Source organism: Hemibagrus wyckioides, linkage group LG07, assembly GCF_019097595.1.
Source record: "Hemibagrus wyckioides isolate EC202008001 linkage group LG07, SWU_Hwy_1.0, whole genome shotgun sequence".
In the NCBI taxonomy this organism is placed as follows: Eukaryota; Metazoa; Chordata; class Actinopteri; order Siluriformes; family Bagridae; genus Hemibagrus; species Hemibagrus wyckioides.
The window spans coordinates 22,565,536-22,588,193 of NC_080716.1; the positions used below are offsets into that span (position 1 = coordinate 22,565,536).

A 22,658-nucleotide genomic window follows, 5' to 3' on the forward strand; every position below is an offset into this window, starting at 1 on the left:
TTTGTGAATGAATGGCGGACACAAACGATTGGCCACGCTGCTGTTGTTTGCGCGCCGTTCGGCTTTTTTCGGAAATGTCCGTAGTGTGACGTCAGCACGTTGCCAGCGTCGCGGCGACAGCCCGAAGTTTGAGCGACCGAGCCAAAGGGGGAAGCAAAATGGCGGAACTCGAAGATGTTACGCTAGATGGGAAACCGCTTCATTCGCTCCGTGTGGCGGATTTAAAAGCTGCCTTGGAACAACGAGGGCTGGCCAAAAGTGGGCAGAAAAATGCGCTCATCAAGCGACTAAAAGGGGTGAGTTTGGACGAAGGGTTTGGCTAAAAAATGTCTGCTACTATCAAGTTCACTCGGAGACGAGAGCTGAGTGGCAGGCCAAGTATCGCTGCTTCGGAAGCGGGAATGCGCATTTAGTGCCTGTGCACTGTTTAAACCGCCAACGGCATCGCTGCGCTACTTAGTAGATGCTAGTTCACCATTACCACTTCAGAATTGTTGATTTTTTGCAAGGCCTTTGTGTTTTTGGGGAGGGAAAAGGCGGTCGGCGGGTCCTATGATCCTATGGTTTGTGAGTTGAGTTCGTGCCCGCGCCCTCGCTCTCTGTCGTGGGGGAGGCGCGCCGATCGGGGGCGCGCACAGCACTGTTCTAATGGATGAGCGGCTGACATTTGCTCTGGTAAACACCGATCGACCGAGCATAAAAGTAATCAATTTAAGTTTGTGGTTTCAAAACAAAATGGCCAGCCAAGCAAATTTATTTAGAGACGCACGCGGAGTTGTCTTGGTGGAGATTAAATCCAGTTTGTCCTCACTAATCCGTGCAGGCTTATGAGACTCGCTCCGATCTTTAAAATCGTGCATTTTTTTTTACAGGTAAATTGTAGAGATTTGCGCTCTTTTTATAGTAGATGATTTTCCTATAAGGTACATGATGTTTAGACCACATTCTTTAAATAATTTAATCACCGTAACACGACGCGTAGCTGCCCGTTTCATTCACTTTGCATTTCTTTTGAAAACTGAAAATCGTGTTTACAGTCAAGGGAGGGGGGGCATTGGGGCAGAAAGCGGAATTCTTTTGTCCTGGGGTATATCGTCAGGGCATTTTTTTTTGTCAACGACAATTGTTCACTTCACACCAATCCTGTGTCGAGTAGGTGAAAACTGCATGAATAAACACATGGGCTGGAGCCTCATACACAAATGCGGTATAAATACAAGCCGAGACAGCACATGGAGGCATATTGAAACTAGATGCAGTGCTGATTAGTTTACAGTTAAACTCTGTGCTACAGTAAAACTCCCTGGTGCAGTTTTGGACATAGCCATGTGGTCAACTGTACAATGTTTCGCTTTGGATTTATCTAATCGGTATGTAAATAACACGCCTTTACTATAAGAAATAGTTTACAATAGCGGTTGTTTACTTGGAGGCAGGGGGGTGTTTTTGGAAAATGTTCTCCAGTGTTGCTATTCATTTAAAGATTTTTTTGTTTATTTTGGTTAAAAGTTGTCATAGCTAGTTTTGTTTCAGGTTTTCACAAACTTTTTTTTTTGTTGGCAGGGTGACGGTAAAAATACATTCAATTGTAGATTCATATTTACAAACAGTTCAACTATTCAGATATTAGAGATGTGGACAATAATTCAATAGGCTTTTTTACTGCCAGTTTTTTTATTCCTGATTTTCTGCTTATCTTAACACATTTTAATTGTTTTTAGGTACAAGCTGATTTTATGCATGTCTTATTTTGTGTTTTTTGACCAGTTTTTACTCTTCTATGTGAACGTTTTGTGTTGTATCTGATGCCTTGTCTTCGACCCGCACTTTTCTCCTTATTCATGTTTCCTATGATGAGTTTGCCATGCTAATACCGACGCACCAGACTGACTGGGTGTAAATGAGTTCAGCTCAACTTCTCACACTCACAGTGTGCTCTGATGGAAACCGATCAACTTACAATCTGTACATGTTCATGCTTGACCATTCAGATTTTTTTAGCCTGGCTCTATATGATTGCTGTTTGTATCACAGGCACTCATGTTGGAGAGCCTGCAGCGAACCTCCACCTCTCACCCCGGCCTGCAGCCCAACTCGCAGGTCAGAATAAATTCCTACTAAAATGATCTGGTTCCAAGTGTTTTTTTGCTATTATGGTGCATTAGATGCAACTAGTAAGAACTGGCTAAAGGGTATGAAAACAACTCTACTTTTTTATCTATTAATTCACTATAGTACTACATCATGATTAAGTGGCTGAATGTTTGTTTAGCAACCGTAGTGTCTTTTTTTTTTTAAGATAGTTGGATGCATGGTATTCACCTGACACGTGCACTTTTTTGTATGTATTTCAGATAGGGGAGGAGATGAGCCAGAACAGTTTTATTAAACAGTACCTGGCCAAACAGCAAGAGCTCCTGCGTCAGAGAATGGAGAGAGAGGCACGTGAGGCAGCGGAGGCAGATGGTAAGACACAAGTAAACGAATGGTTAAAAAGATCCTGACAGCAAAACCCCAGTTGAGTCGACCTCTTTAGTATCAGAAAATAAATGAGGCTGTATAAAGGAGATCACTTGTGACTGAATCCATGGAAGTCTGTTTATATAGACAATGCTTTTTCCGGTTCAACATATGCGCTTTGCTTTATTACTTTAGATGTGTTTTGGCTTTGAACGTGTGCCGTGCTTATATACCGCAAAGGGTCATAGACAGTAAGGAGATTTATTAGACAGTAAGGAATTATTTCCACAGCTTTTTAGACACTATGATGTTTTTTTAATACTGGTTTAATATTTTTTATTCAAGAATGAGGCTAAAAATACATTTTAATAGGAGCAGGAGAAATTCAGAATATTAAAATGTCATTCAGTGTAGCAGGTCTTTAATCATTTAGATTTATACAGCCACCAGAAACTATTGGGTGCATTTTTGCAGTCTTGTATGTGTTTAGTTCCACATTCTCATTTATATTTCCCATTAACAATTTTTATCAGTAAAATGATTTGTTTTATTTTACTACTAAACATTGGTAGTTATACTCTGTGATGATGTATCAGGATAAGAAATACTCCATGCCACATATGTTTCCTATGATGAGTTTGCCATGCTAATACCGACGCACCAGACTGACTGGGTGTAAATGAGTTCAGCTCAACTTCTCACACTCACAGTGTGCTCTGAGGAAACCTGGGATGCCTGTTTGCTTCTTTCTTTGAGTCTTGCATCGTTTGAGACCCACCTCATCTTGTGAAGTAGTGGCAGTTAATGGGTGTATCTTTCAAGCGAATGGCTTTTGTGTGGATTGTTATTGTTTGTTCTGTACCTACCGAGTCTGGCCTGTTTTACACATATTTCAAAGCCAGTACGTAGGGGATTCGGTTGAAATGTAATTTGTGTGACTTGCTGTGACCTCTCACCCCTGTGTTTTATGTGGATTATGGTTTTAGATACAGACAGCCCTGCAGGCCCTGAGGAGGACGATCACACAGCTGCCAACGACAGCACCTCCTGCCTGCCAGACAAGGTTTGAACACACATTTTTTAAACAAACACACCTGCAGTGAAAATACACACGCACACACAAATGTTGGAACCAGGGTCCTTTTTCTATGCATGTGTGCTTTTGTTCGGCTGTGGGATGCCAGCATAGCTTGTTTGTCTTACACTTTAACAAAGTATCACAGACTTCATCCTTTTTTTATAGTACCTACCATTAAGTTAAAATTCTCTATACTCAAGGCAGGCAGAGAAAATGATAATTTATTACATATATAAAACTTTTTGCAGATTTAAATTAAAATGGTGAAGTCGGCAAAAAAAAAATTTTTATGGTTTGGTCAGTGTGTACTTGGCCAACAACTTTCAGTCAGATGTTGCTGTTCTGCTGTTCTGACAATTCTGCAGTTAAATTTAAATAAACATTTGCAAATCCCTTAACTAGAATATCTTGGGTGGAAATTTGAGCAGCATACTATATTGTTTTTATTAATTATTGCATTGCTTTGTGATTATATTACTGTAAGCTATATGAGCATTAGAGGTTTAAATGGGAATTTTTTGGGATGCTTTTATGCCTCCAAGTACCTGAAAATAATGCGCGGTCTCTCTCTCAGCCACATTTCACTCATCGGCTCTCACCTCTGCAGTGCTGTCTCTGGTCAGCATGTAATCAACTTAATCTGATGAAGTGTTACAGAGACAATACTGTCAATGGGATTAAAGCTATTGTTTAGTTGATGCTCTGGCTGTGTATTGTCTTTAAGATTAAAAGAGCAGCATTAATTAAGCTCATCACCAGATATTACACTACATTTGTGATTGTCTCAATAAATTAACAGGCATGCATCTTTATTTTTCCTGAATATATTGTATTGTGTGTTAGGCAAAGATGCCCATCTTCTTTCAGAAACAGGAAACATGTTCTGATTGGTGGTTTTTTATGATTAAAATTCCGAGCAGATTTCAATAATTTGCCGAGTTAGGGATGAGGTGTTACTGCACATCACACATGATACAAAAGAAGGTGTTTATTTATATTTATAGAAACAAAGCAAATTGTTTTTATTTTTATGCCCGCATGATTAAATGGTATTCATGATATTCAGTCCCTGTGGGTGCCTATAATTTTTTCGTCCCTTGTTTCTCTCTCTTCTTCAGCATCATGTAGCATCTCGGCCTTCTGTGCCTGAGGATGGAGGAGGTGATCAGCTGGGTCCACAGGATCCAGTTGCTTTGGGAGGCCACAGGCTGGACGCAGGCACTGCCTCAGTATCACATGACTCCTCTGATGTCCCCACAGCCAAGATCTGGCGACCCTCTTTTTCCCAGGAGGAGGTTGCCACTCCATCCCCTCCCCGTGCAGTTGCCTCTCTTTCTGTGCGTGTTGTTGGTCAGCCAGAACGACAGGGCGTACCCCTAATTGTCCCACGTCCACAACAAAGAGAAGGAACTGCCCCTGTAGAAGCAGGCCCTGCCCATCCAATGCCACAGCTCAGCCAGTCGGCACGCACTCAAGAGGACAGTGATGATGACGACGATGATGACGACGATGAGAGCGATGAGGACGACAACTGGGGTCCTATATCTCGTGGAAGAAAGAACATCCACACACCACCAGCACAGCGGTCGCGGCGCAAGCTTCAGCCTCCTCAACACATTCCACCCCATCATTCTCCACTGCAGCTCAGACAACCCACTCCTCCTCCCTCACCACCACCAGAGCTCTCTTTCCCCCTGCCAGACACCCCCAAACAAAGTCCCCCAGAGCAGGACGAACCTGAAGCCCCAGAAGGAGCTGCCGTGTCCTCTCCAGTTTCCCTGCAGAGACAAGAGTCAAGCTCCAGCTCCAGGTCCAGCAGCCCTGAGCCTCCATCCCAGCGTAGGCCTGGGCCACTCAGTCTGCTGGTGCGCAAGATGGAGTCTGAGGGGGCTTTTGATGGTGGGCAGAAGAAGGAGGAAGAGGAAGAGGGAGACGCCACTGCGGCAGCAGAAGAAGAACAAGCTGAGGCTGGACCTGGGGTGCTTGTGTTCACTAGAGGAGTGACTGAAGATGTTCACACCAGTTGTGATTCTGAGGTGGTTCCTGATCATCAAGATTCACCCCAAGAGCAGCTGCCTGAGGAGCCTGAGTCTCTACCCACTATACCCTCAATCACAGAAAGCAGCCCTCTGGGGTCAGTGGAGATGAAAGAGGCTGAGGGGGAACAAGAAGAAAGTTCTCAGCCGGATGAAGAAGAGAAGGAAGAAGACGTGGAGAGCTGTAGTGATGAGAAAGTAAAGGGGAAGGAGACAGAGGAGAGCTTTAATGTATCATCATGGAAACGTGAGCGAGCGGAATCACCGTCTCAGGATTCCGCCGACTTTCAGCATCGATCACCTCCTCCCTCCCCACCTGCTCCAGCAAAACGAGCACGCATCTTTTCTGAAGTTCCCCCACCCGAATGCCTCATGTCTCCCTCCAAACAGGAGCAGGTGTCTGTCCTTGTGTCAGCACAACATCATGCAGATGCAGATGTTGAAATGGAGACAGAAGCTCCAACTGTTTCTCCTCAGTCCTCACCTGAAAAGGAGCATGACAAGGAGATGAAAGAGGTGGAAACAGATCAGCAGGAACCTGCAGAGGCAGATGAAGCAACAGAAGACATTAACAAGCCTCCTTCATCACTTCCTCCATCTCCACCCTCAAAAGATATGAGAGTGGAGAGAGAAAGAGAGAGCTCTGAAGAGAACGAAAGGGCAAGATCCACAGAGGTAGATGATGAGAGATCCGTAGAAAGAGAAAGGGAGAGATCGGTAGAAAGAGAAAGGGAGAAATCCGCTGAGAGAGAAAGTGAGAGATCTTTGGAGATAGAAAAGGGGGCATCTTCAGAGCAAACAGACATATCTGCAAAACAAGAGACATCTACAGAGAGAGGAAGAGAGGGATCTGCAGAAAGAGAGAGATCCGCAGACAGAGGTAGAGGGAGATCTGCAGAACGAGAGAGATCTACAAAGAGAGAAAGAGAGAGATCTGCAGAACGAGAGAAATCTACAGAGAGAGGAAGAGAGAGATCTGCAGAAAGAGAGACGTCTACGGAGAGGGAAATAGAGAGATCCACAGTCAAAGAAAGAGAAAGATCCACAGAGAAGGAAAAATCACCTGAACGACACTCCTCCCCCTCCAGCCAGTCATCCTCCGACTCTGACTCTGACTCCGAATCTTCTACATCCAGTTCCTCAGGCTCCTCCCCACAGGACAAACCCAGCCCACCCAGTCAAAATAAGGTATGTGAATGGCTTGAGAATGTTGGTATTTTGATTGCTCCTTTGTTGCTCCCAACTGTTTCCTATGATGAGTTTGCCATGCTAATACCGATGCGCCAGACTGACTTGGCGCAAGTGAGTTCAACTAAATTCTCACACTCAGTGTGCTCTGAAGGGAAACACGGATCAGATGCTTTATTTCCAGGTTAGGCATGAGCTCAGTAAAAACATTTGCATTTGTTTCCATTGGGATCGGAGTACATTTAGAATTGGCGTTTTTTTTTTTTTTCCACCCTGCTAATATTTTTATTTGTCTGTTTCATTTAAACAGGATGAAGAGAAGAAAGTCAGCAGCTCAGATGATGCAGCAGAGCAGCTCCCTGATGCAGCTGACAAGGAAGAACCTATGAGGTTAGCTGCTACAGCTAGTCACACAACACGCATATATACACCCGAATGTTCTCCAAATAGGTCAGTAACACATTATACATGCTTACTTAATGCAACAAGAAGCAATAATGTCTCACAACATTATTACAAATTCTCACTCTGCTCTAACCCTCAGCTTTGAGAATACTCCAAACCAAACTGGTTTTCTTTGTTACTTCTCTGTAATGATTGAGTGAGAGGGACTTTTCATCAAAACCATTATTCATTTGTCAATTCTTATAGGTTTCTACATTTAATTATCGTTCATTAGACTTCTAGTCAAACGATTAATCTGGGTGACTTCAAGCCTTGAATAAATATCACCTTTTTTTAAATGGTTAGAAAGATTAATTTAGCACACTTCGATCACTAGCAGAGGCATCGCTACCTTCATAGCTTGGAGCTTAAATCAAACAGGAATCCTGATGCTGTCGAAAAAAGAAATTTTAAATATGAGGATGTGAAATTGGGACTGTTTTCAGCTCCTAATAGGATGAATGGCATGTGCCTGAGAATCTCTTTACTAAGCACTCAAGCACAGGTCAGTTACAAACTCTCTAAGCTGCTGAAAGTGTCAGGATTTTGATATAGGTTTAAATGACTATTTTTTCTATTTGTGGGATCTTAAAAAAAACAATTGCACGACTGTATTAAACAGCTTATTGTGGGTGGTTGAACTTAGAGTATGTAAATTAGCAAAGGGAAAATAGTCATCCACTATTAATGCATCAGTTCATCAGAGCAGTCCATGTACATGTTTTATAAGCAGTGTTGCTATTTTCCACCAGACTGTCCTTTTTTGTTGGTCTTGTACTCCTTTACAGCCTCGATGTGGACAGCATATGAAAAGCTGATGTGTTTTATACATGATCAGTTTACCTGGTTGTCAGTATATTTATAATCAGTATGTGCGGAAACACTGCATGATTCATCCGAGACCAGAATAGAGACAAGAAAGCCACAATATAATTGGAACTGCTGCTTGTGCAACATCACTGGACACACATTGTATTCTCTATACAGGAGTTAATGTTTGCCCAAAGCTGCTTAATTTACAGGAGGTAAAGTGATGGCACCCCCCAATTAAGAGTGCAAGAGACTATTTTGTCTGTCCAGTCTCTTGTTGAAGCCTGAATTTCCAAAATATCTAAACTAAAAACGCGAAATTATGCTTACCTTTTTATAGATTTTTTTGGATTGAATAGAATTTGGTCACTTGAAAATGGGACCATATGTAATATGTGCAGGAAGGCACATATTAAAATAACTCACAACACACTCATGGTCATAAGTACATGATGGTATTACTTAGTAGGTTAACTTGCTAAATCAACAAGTAAAGTTGCACAGGTGATAAAGCCTTACATAATAAACTTACGGCTGTTGGTGTATGTAGTGTACCACATTTTGTAAAGGCTATTGCAAATGATTGATCTAGTTAGGTAAATGTGGCCAAATGCCAGTGTGTAATTTGTCTGTTTTTGTTGTGGTTCTCCATGTCCATCATATCCTACAGACCTTTTCATTGTCTAAACAGCAATATGTTTCACTGAATCAGAATTCCATTTTCCTGTGTGTCGGGTTCATGCTGATTTTCAGCAGCTACTCATGTGTTTTGTGCTCCTCTACATCACCTAAAGCTGAAAAATGTCACTGGGGTACAAAATGGTCACAGACCTCTAAAATATGCTCTATGTAATCATTGTGCGCACCATATAATGGTCAAATAATCAGCTGCATTTCCCTGAGGGTGGCTGAACCATTCATTTTCAGCTTGAAAACTTTCAACACTGCAAAGCAGTAGGTTCCCAGAACTGAAAAGCATGTGCTGTCCTATAGAAATTAAGTTTTATGAGTTTGGGCTAAAATGCAGGGGACCTTGAGATGAGGCAATCAACATTTAGGAAATATGGAATATAGGAAATATGCAGGAGTACAGAGTCAACATTATTCTACTGAGCCTTTTTAATTATTTAATTATTTCCTCTGGTCTAACATAATCTCTCCAGATGCACACACATGGGTGAAAGTGTCAGTACATGAACACTCCTTGGATGGTTAGCAGAGATGAGCTCTGATTATGTGCCTGTGGAAAAAAAATAGCAGTACTTGATTTATTGCTCATCTACTGGATAAAAGCAGTAGATAAGCAATGAAGCTGTTGGTTGGGAAAGAAAATCACTTTTTTTTTGGACAGGTGATACTTGCCACATTTCACCATATGATTCCAGTGATTAACCGTATATACACCTGTTTTAAGTGTGCAGCTGCTTTATATTTTAGCTGTTACATTGCAATGTAGCTCACATGTTATGTAAGAAGGGAAATGGCGAGTGTGGGTCAAAATGGTTGTTTTTGTGAAGTTAAGCACAGTGTGGGTGTATATACTATTCTTTGTGTGTTCTTCAGATATTTGTTTTTTTGATGCTTACTGAGCAAGCCAATGGTGACAGTGTGAAAGATTAAACTCCGTAAGATGGAGCTGGGTGGAACAAAGCCTCAGCGAGTCCATCCTCCTCTGGCCAGCACTATGAATCATGAGTTATTTTTATATCATATGCTGCGAATTATAGTTTATGTAACTTGTTAGTGTTTGGCGACAAGAATAGGTACACTTATTGTATATCCAAATCTAAATGCAATTATTTATTTTTTTTGGGGGGGGGGTGCTAAACTGTACCTGTCCTTCTTGCTGAAAGGGGTATCATTTGTATCTTTTTAATCTATCTTTCGCCTGAAAATGTGAACTTCAAGATTCCAAAAGATTTAAGGCATGTAATTGGATTGTAATTACCTTTCTAGAGTAAAATGCCATGCATCTTTCTAGGTAGAAGGTAAAAATAAAGATTAAAAGTACTACAATTAGGGCTGAGATTAGTTTTATTGTCATTCTAGTCATATACAAGTGTACAGCAGAAATAAATAGCATTCTCCATGGCAACATTTGAGGAAGAAATTGACAGGGTGCAAAAAGCGAGGGAGCTGAAGTAGCAGTGCAGAATAGACTATACAATACAGTAAAGACGACAAAATAATGAAAATAATAAATATTATAACACGTAGAGAGAGTGGTGAGTAGGGCATTATTATTTAACAGCATAGAAGCCTAACTCTAGGTTATAGGGATAAAGTGAGCGTCCTGCTGTATCTGATAAATAACATGATGCATGGTGACTTTCCTCATTAAACATTGTAAGGATTTAAGTTCCTGCGACAAGGACAGGTCAGTGTAGTACCCTTTGGTACCTTTTTTTTTTTTTTCTGTGATCAGAACCAAAGTCAGCAGAGACGGTCCATACAGAAGGGACTTAATTGAATGCTTGATTTCTTCCGTACTGACGGATTACAGACCTTTTTTTTTGTATTTATTGCACAGATACCTTGAGTATATTTATTTGGGTGAGAAAGATCAAACGCATCCGCATGCTTGTATGGTCATGAAAAAAAACAGCGAGAACTAAGCAGGCATTTGGATCAGGCGTTCAGCGCGGCCAGCCCCCGACCCGGCGTGCGTGGCTGAGTCGGAAGTGTGGCCCCGCCCTCTCGCTAGCCCCTCCCACTCCCCCCCGAGCTCTGTTCAACATGGCCGCTAAGTGAGCGCTGCTGCGCGTAGACCGACGCATTGCACAAAACGGCCGTCTCTCAGCGCTCCCACGGTTTTTTCTGGGTCGTGCGCACGCGGCCGCGAGCGGCAGATACAGACGCAAGATCCGTAGCACATCGAGTTGTAGCCCGTCGACATGCTGTCCGACGGAAATAAAGGAGGGTAAGGGAGAGAGAGAGACAGGGGAGAAGGGAGAAATGTCCTAGCGCGGTTGCTACACAGTAGCACTGGGAATGTGTATAGGTCGCTTTTTCCCCCCCCGACTCTGTAATCCGAATCAAGCGTTTACAAGAATCTGATTTTCAGTACTCGGTGTGAATGAGTGAGTGATGTGTCGCGGGTTAAAAATCGGAGGAGGATTGGGTTTTTTTATTTTTTATTTTTTGTCGCGGTTTGCTGCGGGTGGGAAGGAAGAGCGTGGCCTTGGCGATGGGGGAAGGGGGCTTTCTAGCCATTAGCGTCCGGATGATAACGTGAACATCTCTGATCAGGAGAGCCGAGGGGCGTGAAGAAGCCGTGAATCGGTAATAAAAGATAATCTGGTTAATGTCGTCTTTATCATCGTGCTGCGTCTCAGCTTTCGTAATAAAACTGCGCCTGCTCTCTCTCTGCGCGTGGCTCCCCGGCTTTGTTACTCCCTCCTCAACTTTGATATGAAGGAAATCTTGAGACTTTCTGGAATTTTCCTCCCAAGTGACAAAGCCTTTCGCATCATCTTCCCTTTGTACAGTTGTAGAAACAAGTTGTCAGATTAGGTCTAACGCGACTTTGAATAGAGATGTTTCTTTATTTATTTTTAAGCTATGGTCTTTGAAATCTACTTATATTGGTGCCATAATTGTAATGTTGTATTTAATGTGCTTTGTTACTAGATTTTGTTCTTTTTCCTCACTGTGCGAAGGAGCAGCTCCCTAAAACAGCCCCTCGGTTGTTAGGGAGACGGTGTGGGGGAGTTTGGGGTGCAGCCCCCCAGGGAGAAGCGATTAGTTGCTGTCATTGGTAGCAAATCCCACAAATGTGTGTTCTCTACCGAGGCAAACCAAACTGCCGCACTGCTTTCTAGGGAAGTGTCCCTGTGGCACTATTTATATATGTGTCATGCTTTACAAATTAGTCTCTGTGTTATGGGAATGGTAGATTCAGCTTTATTTCAGTGCCATTGATTAATGAGCCCTTATTGATGTGCTAATTTTCCGTACTATGTCTGATTTACTTCCCGAGACGCTTTGTCTTCTGTCCTCAAGTCATGAGCATGTGTTCTTAGGTACACTTTTTGGATGTCGAGATGAAAACATGTAATAGGAGGGGACCTCTGTCGTCTTGAGAGTAATCACAGTCGGTTCTGTCGTGTCTCAGGGGGCCGGCACTCACTTGCACACCTGTTCATGTATTGAGATGAACAGCAGGAGGGGTGTGTGTCTGTGTTTGTGTGTTAGAAAGAGTAGCGCAAACGTGTGAGCGGTCATGGCAGAGGCTGCTTAAAGAGGCGATAAATGCGATTACCTTGGCCAGCAGATCTCCAGCTGATAGGGTGACATAATGGCTAAATGAGGTTTGATATTCTTGCCCTAATGGTGTACGCTACTGTTTATTGATTTGTTCTTTTGTCCCTGGCATCCATTTCTCTTTAACATCTGTTGTCTGCCTGTGTTGGATGCTTTCCTGCTCTCATCTGTCTAGTCATTATGATGGAGTTGGACGTGTTTGGTTGTTGGAAGGTTGGATGATTTTTTATTTTTTTTTGGTTTGTTTTTCATTGATACAAGGCAGAATTTTTGGTCTGCTCTGACATCCGTCTGTTACAGTTGTTTGACGAGTGCATGTGTAATCCTGTCTTTGTAGATGTGTATGTGTGTTTGACCCTGACATGCCTGGGTGTCATTTAGCTGCTGAGTTATTTATAGTTATAGTAACCCAGATCACTATCCTCAGTCACCTAACCTCTCTCTCTCAATCTTGTTTTTCTGACTTTCACATCTCCTAATTCTCAGTTGATATGTGAGGTCAGTCAAATTTCGGTCCTTCATTTAGCTTGAGCTTTGGGGATGGCGCTGGTCTAGTGAGAGTGCTGTAGCTTTTTTTTTTTTTTTTCTGTCTGTCTGCTCCTACCTCCCACTTTTTTCATATTTTCCTCACTCCCCTTGTGATGATATAACACTTGGTGCAGTCATTGTCACATTTCTCTCTCCCTCTCTCTGTATCTTTCTCTCTTCTGTCTCTCTAGGGATGTAAAGCAGGCCACGGTTGCCGAACCCACAGGTCCCGTCTCTATGGAGCTCCAGGAACAGCCCGAGTCGGAGAGTGCACTGGCTCATCCTGCCTCACAGGAGGCGCCTGAGACCAGCGAGTCCCGTTCTGATGAGGTAATGAGACCCTTTGGAAAGATGCCAAGGAGCAGGGGCAGGGTGTATGGCTACATTATGAAATTTATTCAAATTGGCATTTATGAGAGCTTATTGTTTTTATTTCAAGAGATGTAGTGCTTTGCAAAGATAAATTAAGACTTTATTAGCTGAAGAGTTATGGGCATAATTGTAAGAGCCGAAATTAATAAAATTGTGTACAACAAAGCTGTAAAAGTATCTCTCAGAGCAAGCTTTCCTCCCTCGCTCTCTCCCTCTCTTTCTGTAGCTGTTATTATATTGTCAGGGGTTGAGGCTGGCTAACTGTGTGTGAAATTAGATACAGTCTGTACCTTTCTGGTTAGTTGCTCTGAGTGTGTGAATGTGATGAAGAGAGATATGTGCCAACAGAAGAGCTTTAAAGAGCTTGATGTATTCTTGAAACAGCCCAGCTTATGTGTGTTCACAGTGTACAGTATATTTTCAGACGCACAGGTATCTGTGTAATGTCTTATTAATTAATTAATTAATTAATTAATTAATAAATATATATGCGTTTTTCTCATAACTGTTAAATAAACCTTTATTATTTTAATAGTTCGTATTTAACATCATTTTAAAGCCCTATTCGGATGGGATTAAATTATCTGCGGAAAGTTGGGGGGTGGAGATGATTATTACGCGCCCTGTTCTGGTTCGTAGAGCACATTTTAGTGATCTTCCCTCACACACATTAAACACATCACTAATCGTGAAATGAAACACGAACGCTTCTTGTATACTTCTGTGCCTCTTCAAGCAATTGGATGCCGTGTTGTGAATAGAAAGTGAACATGACACACATCCGGATCTGTAGAAAATACAACCCACTAAAATCTCACTCCTTGTGTGCTAATTATATTGCTGTCTGGATGCAAGGCAGTTATCACTAAGGAGACTAGATGTCCCCATGATAAACTAATCAAATCTGATTAGAGCTTTAAATGAGTAACCAAATTATCGGGCAGGACTTTATGGGTTAAGAAATGCAGGCCTAGTGTCAGAAACTAAAAAGATGGGAAGGGATCAGAGCAGGTGTCATAATGTGTTGGTGTTATATATTGTTCAAATTCAAATTCGGGTCATCTTGAAGTACAGCTTATGTGTGTGGGTGAGAGAGGAAGAGGGAGAGTGAGAGAGAGAGAGTGCTTTAATTGTTTAATAAAAAAAAAGCCTGATGCAATGTAGTGAGAGAGATAGCCAGACTCTCCTCTACCTCCTTTCTCTATTTTCTCTTTTTCTTTTATTCTCACTAGCTCTCTCTCCATCATTCCTTCCTCTTCTTTATTTTTTTCCTCACATGTTTTTTTTTTTCTTCTGAATATTGTCATTTCTTTGGTCTCCCACTTTCTCTTGCTCTTCTTCTCTTTCTCTCTGTTGCTCCTCTGTCTAATCTAGTGGAATGAACTGTTGTGTTTTTTACAAACCCACTGATTGCTTTGTTATGAAGGTGCCCTCCCTTCTTCCATTGCTCATACTGGTACCTGCGTTACTACCTCCACCTCTCCTCTACCTCCATCACGTGCCGAGCTATGAGCTAGCCCCCTCAGGCAGAGTCACCACCGCACACTTAGCCTTCACCTGATGGAATCCTGGCGGATGATTGGCCACGTTGCTCACTGCACAAACTGATGTGGCCCCTGATAGGACTGCTTGGGAGAAGGCTAGAAAGTCGTTTAGGTGGGTCGAGGTGTCAGCCATTTTGACAGGACTCCTCCTCTAGTCCCACCCTCCGTGGTTCACCTACAGATCCAGAGTCAGCTCATACACCGTATGGACTTTTCTATGCAGTTTGATAGGCACACGGTGATGTAAGCGGCATGGCCGCCCGTGTGTTTGTCCAGCTCACCGAACAGCATGTCTCCGTGTATGGACTTTAATGTATGCCGACACCTTCTGAGCATCACCTCTGATCTGCCCTCTCTCACCCCATACAAACTGATCTGCAGTGCTTTAATGAGTAGAGCTGCGCATGACTCTGCTCTGCTAGAACACATGAACAAGGCTCCAGGGCTACGAATTAACCACGGACTCATTTGTCGTTTCCTAAGTGATTGATATCCCAGTCATGATTTGCATGTGAACGGTCTGCCAGAGGGCACTGACATTTTTTGAGGAACCACACCACAAATGAACTTTCTGGAATACCAGTTACCATCATGAGCTCAAGATTAATCAAGGTGCCGTCTGGATGTGGCCTGTTTTAAAGCACAAGCTTGCATATTTTCAGGAAGTATGTGGACAGTCTGTGGCCAGTCCACTCATCGGCCTGTGACGTAACGCAGTCTCAGTGGATTAGTGTCTGCCTGAAGGGAAATAACTAAGGACTTTAATCAGCATCAGCATCAGCTTGGAGCTTAAAAATGCCCTTCCACCACATGCCTGTGGTGTACACTGTCTGCCAAATGGATTATGGACTAGTTTTGCTTTATTAAAGCAATACATTTAGACTGTAATGTTACACCTATTGCTCTCACATGCTGCGTAAAATGAAATGGGAGAGCTGTTCTGTGTGGACAACACGGATCCCAGAGACTGTATTTATCGTTTGAATGCACCATATCTCTCTAAATCATCTCCCACTGAAACCATCAAAGACTGTTTCCGATTCATAAGAAAACACCATCACACCAAAGACTTTGCCTTGACTCAGAATGCACATTCAAAAGCCACACACTGAAAATCACTCCCACCAAAAGTTAAAGTCCAAAGGCAGTTCCAAATCAGCCGGCCAATCAGCACGCTTGGTTTGTGAGCATTTCTCCTCCTCACTCCTCAGCCTCTTCTGATTGGACCTTTGTTGCCTAGATACAGTGCACAGTGCCGTGCGGTTGGGCCATAGCCAAGCCAGAGAGGAATCAGGTGTCAATGGTACCAGGAAATACCCTTTTTTTAAACCCAAGATGTATTTATATTTTATAGACAGATATAGTGCATTTTTGGTTAAAATTGAGGGTTGATTTGTTTTTAAAAGCTTTTATTTTGTGTGTGTGAAGGACAGTAGATTAAGTTGGGGATTGAAGGGGATGTTGAGGTTTTATAGCCTTATTGACACTATACAGGGTTTGGACTAGAAAATATGGGTCAAGCATGAATTTCCTAGTCTGTAAGTTCCTATATTATAAGGAACTTAGTGTGTATTTGACAGACAGTGTGGCGGCTTATCGGGCAGCCTCTGTCTGTCTTAACTCACTTATCTAATGTCGGTTTATTGATAGCTTTATGTCTGTTCTTTTTTTTTTTCTCTTCTATCACCCTTCCCTCTTTCCCACTTTTCTTCCTGCCCGGTGTTTGTCTCCCCCTTCTCTCTCTGTCTCATCCTTTCCTGAACCCGCTTGGGTCTTTTTTTTTTTGTTCGTCATCCTCTGTCTTTTCAGAGCACCACTCCAAAAGCGTTTGCTGCACGCAAGATTTCACTTACGAGTAAGTATTTGTGTAGGTGTTTGTTTATTAATTAAAAGATTTAACATTTTTGGTCTTCTGTAATAAGGTGTCTGTCATCAAGACTTGATACTCGGTCAATCTACCTGCTGGTGACTTATCTAGCATGCATTGAGATGCTAATATGGAGAAATCCATGAAAAGTGGTTGGATAACACCAGACCCTCTGTGTCTGACAAGACATTCTTGACTATGCTGTAAAGTGTGTCCACTTTGGAGGTCACATATGGATGATGGTTTAATTCTATTTGGTTTGTCTATTCTAAGTGTTTATTGCTGCAAATTAGATCTTAAATGGAATTATTTTTAATAATAATATAAGGAAAGTCTTTGATACTGTAGACACCATTTTTGAGGCCCCATGTTTTGGGGTTTAAATTTTGATGCCGTGTTTTACGCTGTAGCTGCTAAACCAGAAGGAGCTGCAGTGGAGGCGGAGTCTGGGGGCGGAGCTGGCAGGAAGAGGAGGTGGGGCTCCAGTACAGCAGTCACTGCCAAAAAGCCATCAATCAGCATCACCACTGAATCGCTGAAGGTACAAGATTATTACATCATCATTTACTACAGAACCATCTGTAATTAATCAAATGGTATTCCAGAGTCATGTGGTTGTGAACAAGTATTCGTGATTCCTAGGATATTAGGATATTAATAGTCTGCTACTGTATTGCAGAAGTGTTATGGGAGTAAAAGCTTTGTTGTGGACATCTGTTAGCTGTCGTCAGCCAAATTCGTAATGTTAGTTAGCCAGATAAAGTAAGATTACTTCACTGTAATCACAGCAGGATGCTTCAGTCGGGTGAATATAGAGGTTTTAACCAAATGCTACATTCATGACTTGATTTTTCATATGCCTGTCAGTGATTGTTCATTTTATATAAAAGAGAGCAGTGTGCCAGATATGTAGATGAAACAAAACTCTAATTAGTTTTTTGTGTAGTGATGATTGTCCTAATTATCTCAAATTTGCAACACAATAGTCTCTTAACTACCATTAAAAGGGTTTTTAAAAGTGCATGTGACTGATCTGCAGACTAACAATAAGTGTAGCTCTGTGACTGTGTGATACCTAATTATGTGTCTGTTTTCAGTCTCTAATACCAGACCTGAAGCCACTGCAAGAGGCTGTGGTGGACCTGCACCCTGATGAGGGGCGTTTCTCCGGGGATGAGGACTCGGGTCAGCAGCCTGAGCGTGACGAGGACCAGGGGCTTCAGATCAGACGTACTGTAACACAGGTACACATTCTGTCAGTCAGATCTCTCACACTGCCTGTCTGCTGTCAGGAAGATAAGCAGGTTCACAGTTCCTTGTGAATTTGATGTACCTAGGTGGTTCCATCTGAAAGTCAAGAGAATGGGCAGAAAGAAAAGGAGGAGGATGAAGATGAGGATGAGGAGCAGACAGAAGGAGAGAAAGAGAAACCCCCCAAGAAAACGAGGAGGGAGAGCTCATCAGAGGTTGCCATGGAAACACAGGAGGGTGACACTAAGAAGGGTGACTATTTTTAGGTTTTTTTGTTGTTAATGGCTGTTTCTTAACTTTTGTTTTACATGTGATGTTAATGACATATTAATAGGTTTGCTATCTCATTGGTCTCAGATCTCTGTGGTGTTTAGTCAGTACTGGGAGGAGGAGTCCACCATCTGTTTAAGAATCTGTTCAGAGCTGTTCTTTGGTTCTGATAAATGGTTTGTTTGAATCTTTTTCTTATCAATTTTTAATTCTTTTTTTTATTTTATTTTTTTTATTTTAGTGACCCCTAACGACTCAGTGGTGCGGCGCTCCATCAGTCAGCAGAAAGTGGCTGTGTCCATCACCATAGATGACCCAGTCCGCACAGGCCGCCAGCTCTCACCTCCCCGTGGCAAAACATCCAACATCATCCACATCTGTAACCTGGTGAGTGGTGTGCATCTTGTGTGTCTGTGGTGTTAGTAACATGGAGCTAATACATCTTTAACCACTCAAATGCATACTATTTGTATATAGCTTAGGTTTTCATGCAGCTAGAGCATATGCAAAGAGTATATATTTTTATGCCTTGACCATCCTCCTGTCTGTTTGACAATCAAGATTTTTATTGCAGTGTCTTAAGAAAGTGTGGTTTAATGTTTGCAGTATCTATGTGGAATTATAGGGTCAAGGTCAAATGTTATTAGTTTTTATGGGATTTGTAATGAGGACTAGGATTGTTAAGGGTATCAGTAACATATGAAACAAATATCAGATCAGGGGGATTGTGATTTGTTTTAAAACATGTTCATATCTGACTCCACATTTGTGTGTGTGTGTAGGTTCGCCCATTTACTTTAGGCCAACTGAAAGAGCTGTTGAATCGGACCGGTACCGTGGTGGAGGACGGCTTCTGGATCGATAAGATCAAATCCCACTGCTATGTCACTGTGAGTCTCTCTTTCTGTCAGCTACTTCACCCTTTACCCCCCCCACTTTATTTCTCATCTACTCTTTCTGAATCTTATGGCTGTGCTGTGAATCTTATGGCTGTATTTCAGAACACTGAATTAGTTTGCTGATGTACAGGAAATACAAATTGAAATGCTGTTTTCTGAAATATTTAGGAAGAAGGTAAATTCTGCTTCAAGATGTCTGCATTTTATTGCTCTACTATATAGGTTATATTATAGATTACTATTATAGGTTAGTGTCTTACAAAACCCATTATCAGTTTGGAGATCAGTAATCAACAGACCTTAAGGATGCAGGTAGCTGACCATTAACTAATAACATAACCATCTGTAATTGGACAGTAAAACTTCATGAACCTGACGTGATTTGTATATATAGATAGATCTATTCTCCCATTTAATGTCCCCTTAGTGTTTACTCTGATGAACAAGGAACATGGCTAGTTTGATAGCCTAAATATGAAGTAATCTGTATTTTTAAAGTGCTTCTTGTTATATAAAAGTATTTAAAAATCCCTTTAATTTGAGAACAGTGTATATTTGTGGTTTGCAGTTTTTCCCCCCTTATTTAGTTATTAGTTTGAATCTGTCTGATGTAATGTTCTTATCTCTGTGGTTTAGTACTCCAGTACAGAGGAGGCTGTCGCAACACGTGAAGCTCTTCACGGTGTGAAATGGCCCTCCAGCAACCCCAAAGTGCTCAGAGTGGAATTCTGTGAGCAGAAGGAGGTACGCACAGCTCTGTTGAAGAGATACAGTGGCAAAGCTCTTCTGTTTAATAGACAGACGGCTTCACTGTTTTTTTTTTTTTTTTTTCCGTCTCTTCTTCTCTTGCCAATATCATCATATACCCCTCTCACCTTTCAGCTGGACTTCCACAAAGGGCTGCTGACAGGTGAAGATCCACGAGCCGTTGCAGCTCCGACCCGCCCTGCCGCCCCACCTCCACTCGTGCCCCCGACCCGAGAAAAAGAACGGGAGCGAGAGAGGGAAGGAGCATCAGCGAATGTGAGAGACCAGTGGGCCGAGAGGGAGCGAGAGATGGAGCGTAGGGAAAGGACACGCTCTGAGAGGGAGTGGGACAGGGACAAAGTGCGAGACTTCAACAGGGATGAACGGGAAGCGGCCAGGAGATCACGGTCACGTGACCGGGACAGGAGACGCAAGGAGCGAGGAAAGAGCAAAGAGAAGAAGTCTGAGAAAAAAGGTGAAGTTAAAATTCATTCTTTTGTGAATGTTTGCTGTAGCTGTGGGTGAAGGTTTTTGTTTTAATGAAGTTTAGGATGTTCTTGATGTTACTGTTGGTATATGTAGTCAAACTGTTCTTAGTGTGAGCGGTTCTCAAACAGGTTCTACTTTTGCAAACAGACGCCCGTCAATGTAAAGAAAAAATGTTCTGACCTCATTAAGAATGCAGGACAGATTCCTAACCAAGCTATTAATAATCAAGCACTTTATGCAGATGCATATCAATTTTTTTAGCAGCAGCCATTTGAGGTTTTTTCCTACTGATGAATATTCTTACTCATAAAATGTAGCTGTAAATGTTCTTTAATGTTATAAAATGTACAATTAATAATTTAATCTTATTTCTGCTGCAGAGAAACCAGAGGAACCTCCTGCCAAACTCCTGGATGATCTGTTCCGCAAAACCAAAGCAGCTCCATGCATTTATTGGCTGCCACTTACTGAAGAACAGGTCAGACATATATAGACACACACAAAGCTTCACATTTACATGCTTTTGCATAGCTCTAAAGCTTTTTCTCTCCTGTCTTTCCACAGGCGACTCAGAAGAACCTGGAACGAGCAGAGAGAATGAAAGAGCGGGAGAAGAGGAGGAAGGAGCTGCAGGAGGAAGAGGACAAGAAGCGTGAAGAGGAGAGGAAGGAGAGAGCGCGTGGCCGTGAGCGAGACAGCGGGAACGCGGTGAGCAGTGGAGGAGGCTCGAGCCGTCCAGCTGAAGGAGAGAAGGACAAGGAGAGGGAGAGGGAAAGAGAGAGGGAGCGTGATCGGGGTAGAGAGAAGGAGGGAGAGAAAAGGAGAGACAGCAACCGAGGCAGAGGCAGCGACTCCAAGCCAGCAGGGGGCAGCAGACGCTCACGAAGCCACAGCAACCCCTCCAGGGACAGACGACGTTGAGAGCGTGTTTGTGTGTGAGAGAGAGAGAGCACCAATGCAAGCGTGTGTTTGTGGTCCTTGGAGGAACAGATGGATGCCCTTTCTTGCTGACTGAGGCCCAACTACGAAGCAAAAGTTCCAGCCCTGAAAATCGTTGTTTCATATGCATACACTTTGGTAGCATCACACATTCAGTCACAACTGCTGTACATCCTTCTTTCAGGACTTTCAAAACTTTTTATTTTTCAATTAGTTCCATTTTTGTGTTGTAGTAATCTTTTTTTTTTCTTTATTTTTGTGATTTTGCAGTTAATTACTGTTTCTTTGGTCTTAAACAGATTTGCATCAAGGGCTTGTGCAGATTCATTTCCTCATAATCACACATTCTCACACATGGACAAGGCTAGACCATCAGCAGGGTGATTATTTTTAATGCATCCCCCCCTAACTTTTTTTTTTTTTTTTTTTAAAGCCCTTGAATATTTTTATTTATAAATTGTAATTGGAGTCAAGCTTGCCACAAATAGCTCCTTATAAAATAATTCTTTTATTCGTCCTGAGACTTTTTTAATTATCTTTGGTTGACCAAAATACCCCCAAATAGTTATGGCCATAGATTCGGGTTAATTGTGGTGTGTCTGGGTCACAGCCTCACCCTCTCGGACCCTGATGCACTGAACGGCTGACTACTACGTACCTGTCCGGTGTTAACTCTAGAAAGGTGCTGTTATGAAGGATAACAAGTGTTCAACACGTCTCGTCTCTCCCCCGTCCTACTGCTGCCTCCATCCTTGCATTTCCCTGTGTTCTCCTGTTGGGAGTCTGTAATCCTCTCTGTTCTTTAGTGTTGTACTCCGAGATCCAGATAAGGGAGAAAACTAACAGTTATAGACAAGAGAGGAATGATACATGTTTTAATGATGTTTTAACTTTCATTTTTTTATTTTAGTTTGAAAAAGAGAAATTCCTATTTGCTTTTTGATTATTTTTTTTCTGAGTATGCCGAATGTAAAAAGAATAAAAAAGTGATTAAAGGAAAGTATGGTGAATATTTTTTAATATTTGGACAGGGGATGCTTTAGGGGATTTTTTTTTTTGGTTTGTTTAAGGTTGGCAGCAAATTAAGATATTTCCCAGTCGTTTCTTTCTCTGGTCTTGTGCTCTCCCTTGTTGATCCAAGCAGTAAGTGGTCAGTCATGGAGGTGTGAGCTCATGTGTATAGAAATGGACAGACGGTGACTCCTAGTGTGTAACCGAGTGTTTTAGTAATAGAACAGTCATGGACGTATGGGGAAAAGGTTAAATTCTTTGTTCCTTAATCTAAAAAAAGTGTTGTTAGACAGTGAATTTCAGACCTCAAAACTGAGATAGAAAGAAGTTTATTAATAAAGACAGATACAGGAATGTTTTTACTCTTTTGCAGAAACATTTCTTTAAAAAAAAAAAAAATCTTAAAAGGTAAACATGTTCATTTAAGTGCAAAATCTTTGCTAGTGATATTAAATATTTTAA

General features: G+C 42.0%; 1 protein-coding gene and 3 non-coding genes across 5 annotated transcripts; all 4 read left to right on the forward strand.

Moving 5' to 3' along the window:
- The first annotated feature begins 119 nt into the window (after nucleotides 1-119).
- Nucleotides 120-22,185, forward strand: acin1b (apoptotic chromatin condensation inducer 1b). Of its 2 annotated transcripts, none has more exons than XM_058394834.1 (17): nucleotides 120-296; nucleotides 2,035-2,100; nucleotides 2,355-2,466; nucleotides 3,447-3,523; nucleotides 4,657-6,762; nucleotides 7,073-7,212; nucleotides 12,999-13,137; nucleotides 16,533-16,578; nucleotides 17,001-17,131; nucleotides 17,688-17,834; nucleotides 17,928-18,093; nucleotides 18,353-18,498; nucleotides 18,894-19,001; nucleotides 19,647-19,754; nucleotides 19,893-20,232; nucleotides 20,627-20,724; nucleotides 20,811-22,185. In XM_058394834.1, the coding sequence occupies exons 1-17, from the start codon at nucleotides 159-161 to the stop codon at nucleotides 21,165-21,167; spliced, it is 4,425 nt and encodes a 1,474-aa protein (XP_058250817.1). In that variant the 5' UTR covers nucleotides 120-158; the 3' UTR covers nucleotides 21,168-22,185. The 2 variants fall into 2 exon arrangements, with proteins under 2 accessions (XP_058250817.1, XP_058250818.1); XM_058394835.1 differs by having other exon boundaries at nucleotides 121-296; nucleotides 7,073-7,152.
- On the forward strand, nucleotides 1,846-1,946 carry LOC131357003 (small nucleolar RNA U6-53/MBII-28). Its single transcript, XR_009205203.1, has one exon. It is a non-coding gene; the product is annotated as a small nucleolar RNA U6-53/MBII-28 (small nucleolar RNA).
- LOC131357002 (small nucleolar RNA U6-53/MBII-28) lies at nucleotides 3,085-3,185 on the forward strand. Its single transcript, XR_009205202.1, has one exon. It is a non-coding gene; the product is annotated as a small nucleolar RNA U6-53/MBII-28 (small nucleolar RNA).
- Nucleotides 6,822-6,919, forward strand: LOC131357004 (small nucleolar RNA U6-53/MBII-28). Its single transcript, XR_009205204.1, has one exon. It is a non-coding gene; the product is annotated as a small nucleolar RNA U6-53/MBII-28 (small nucleolar RNA).
- Nucleotides 22,186-22,658: the final 473 nt, after the last annotated feature.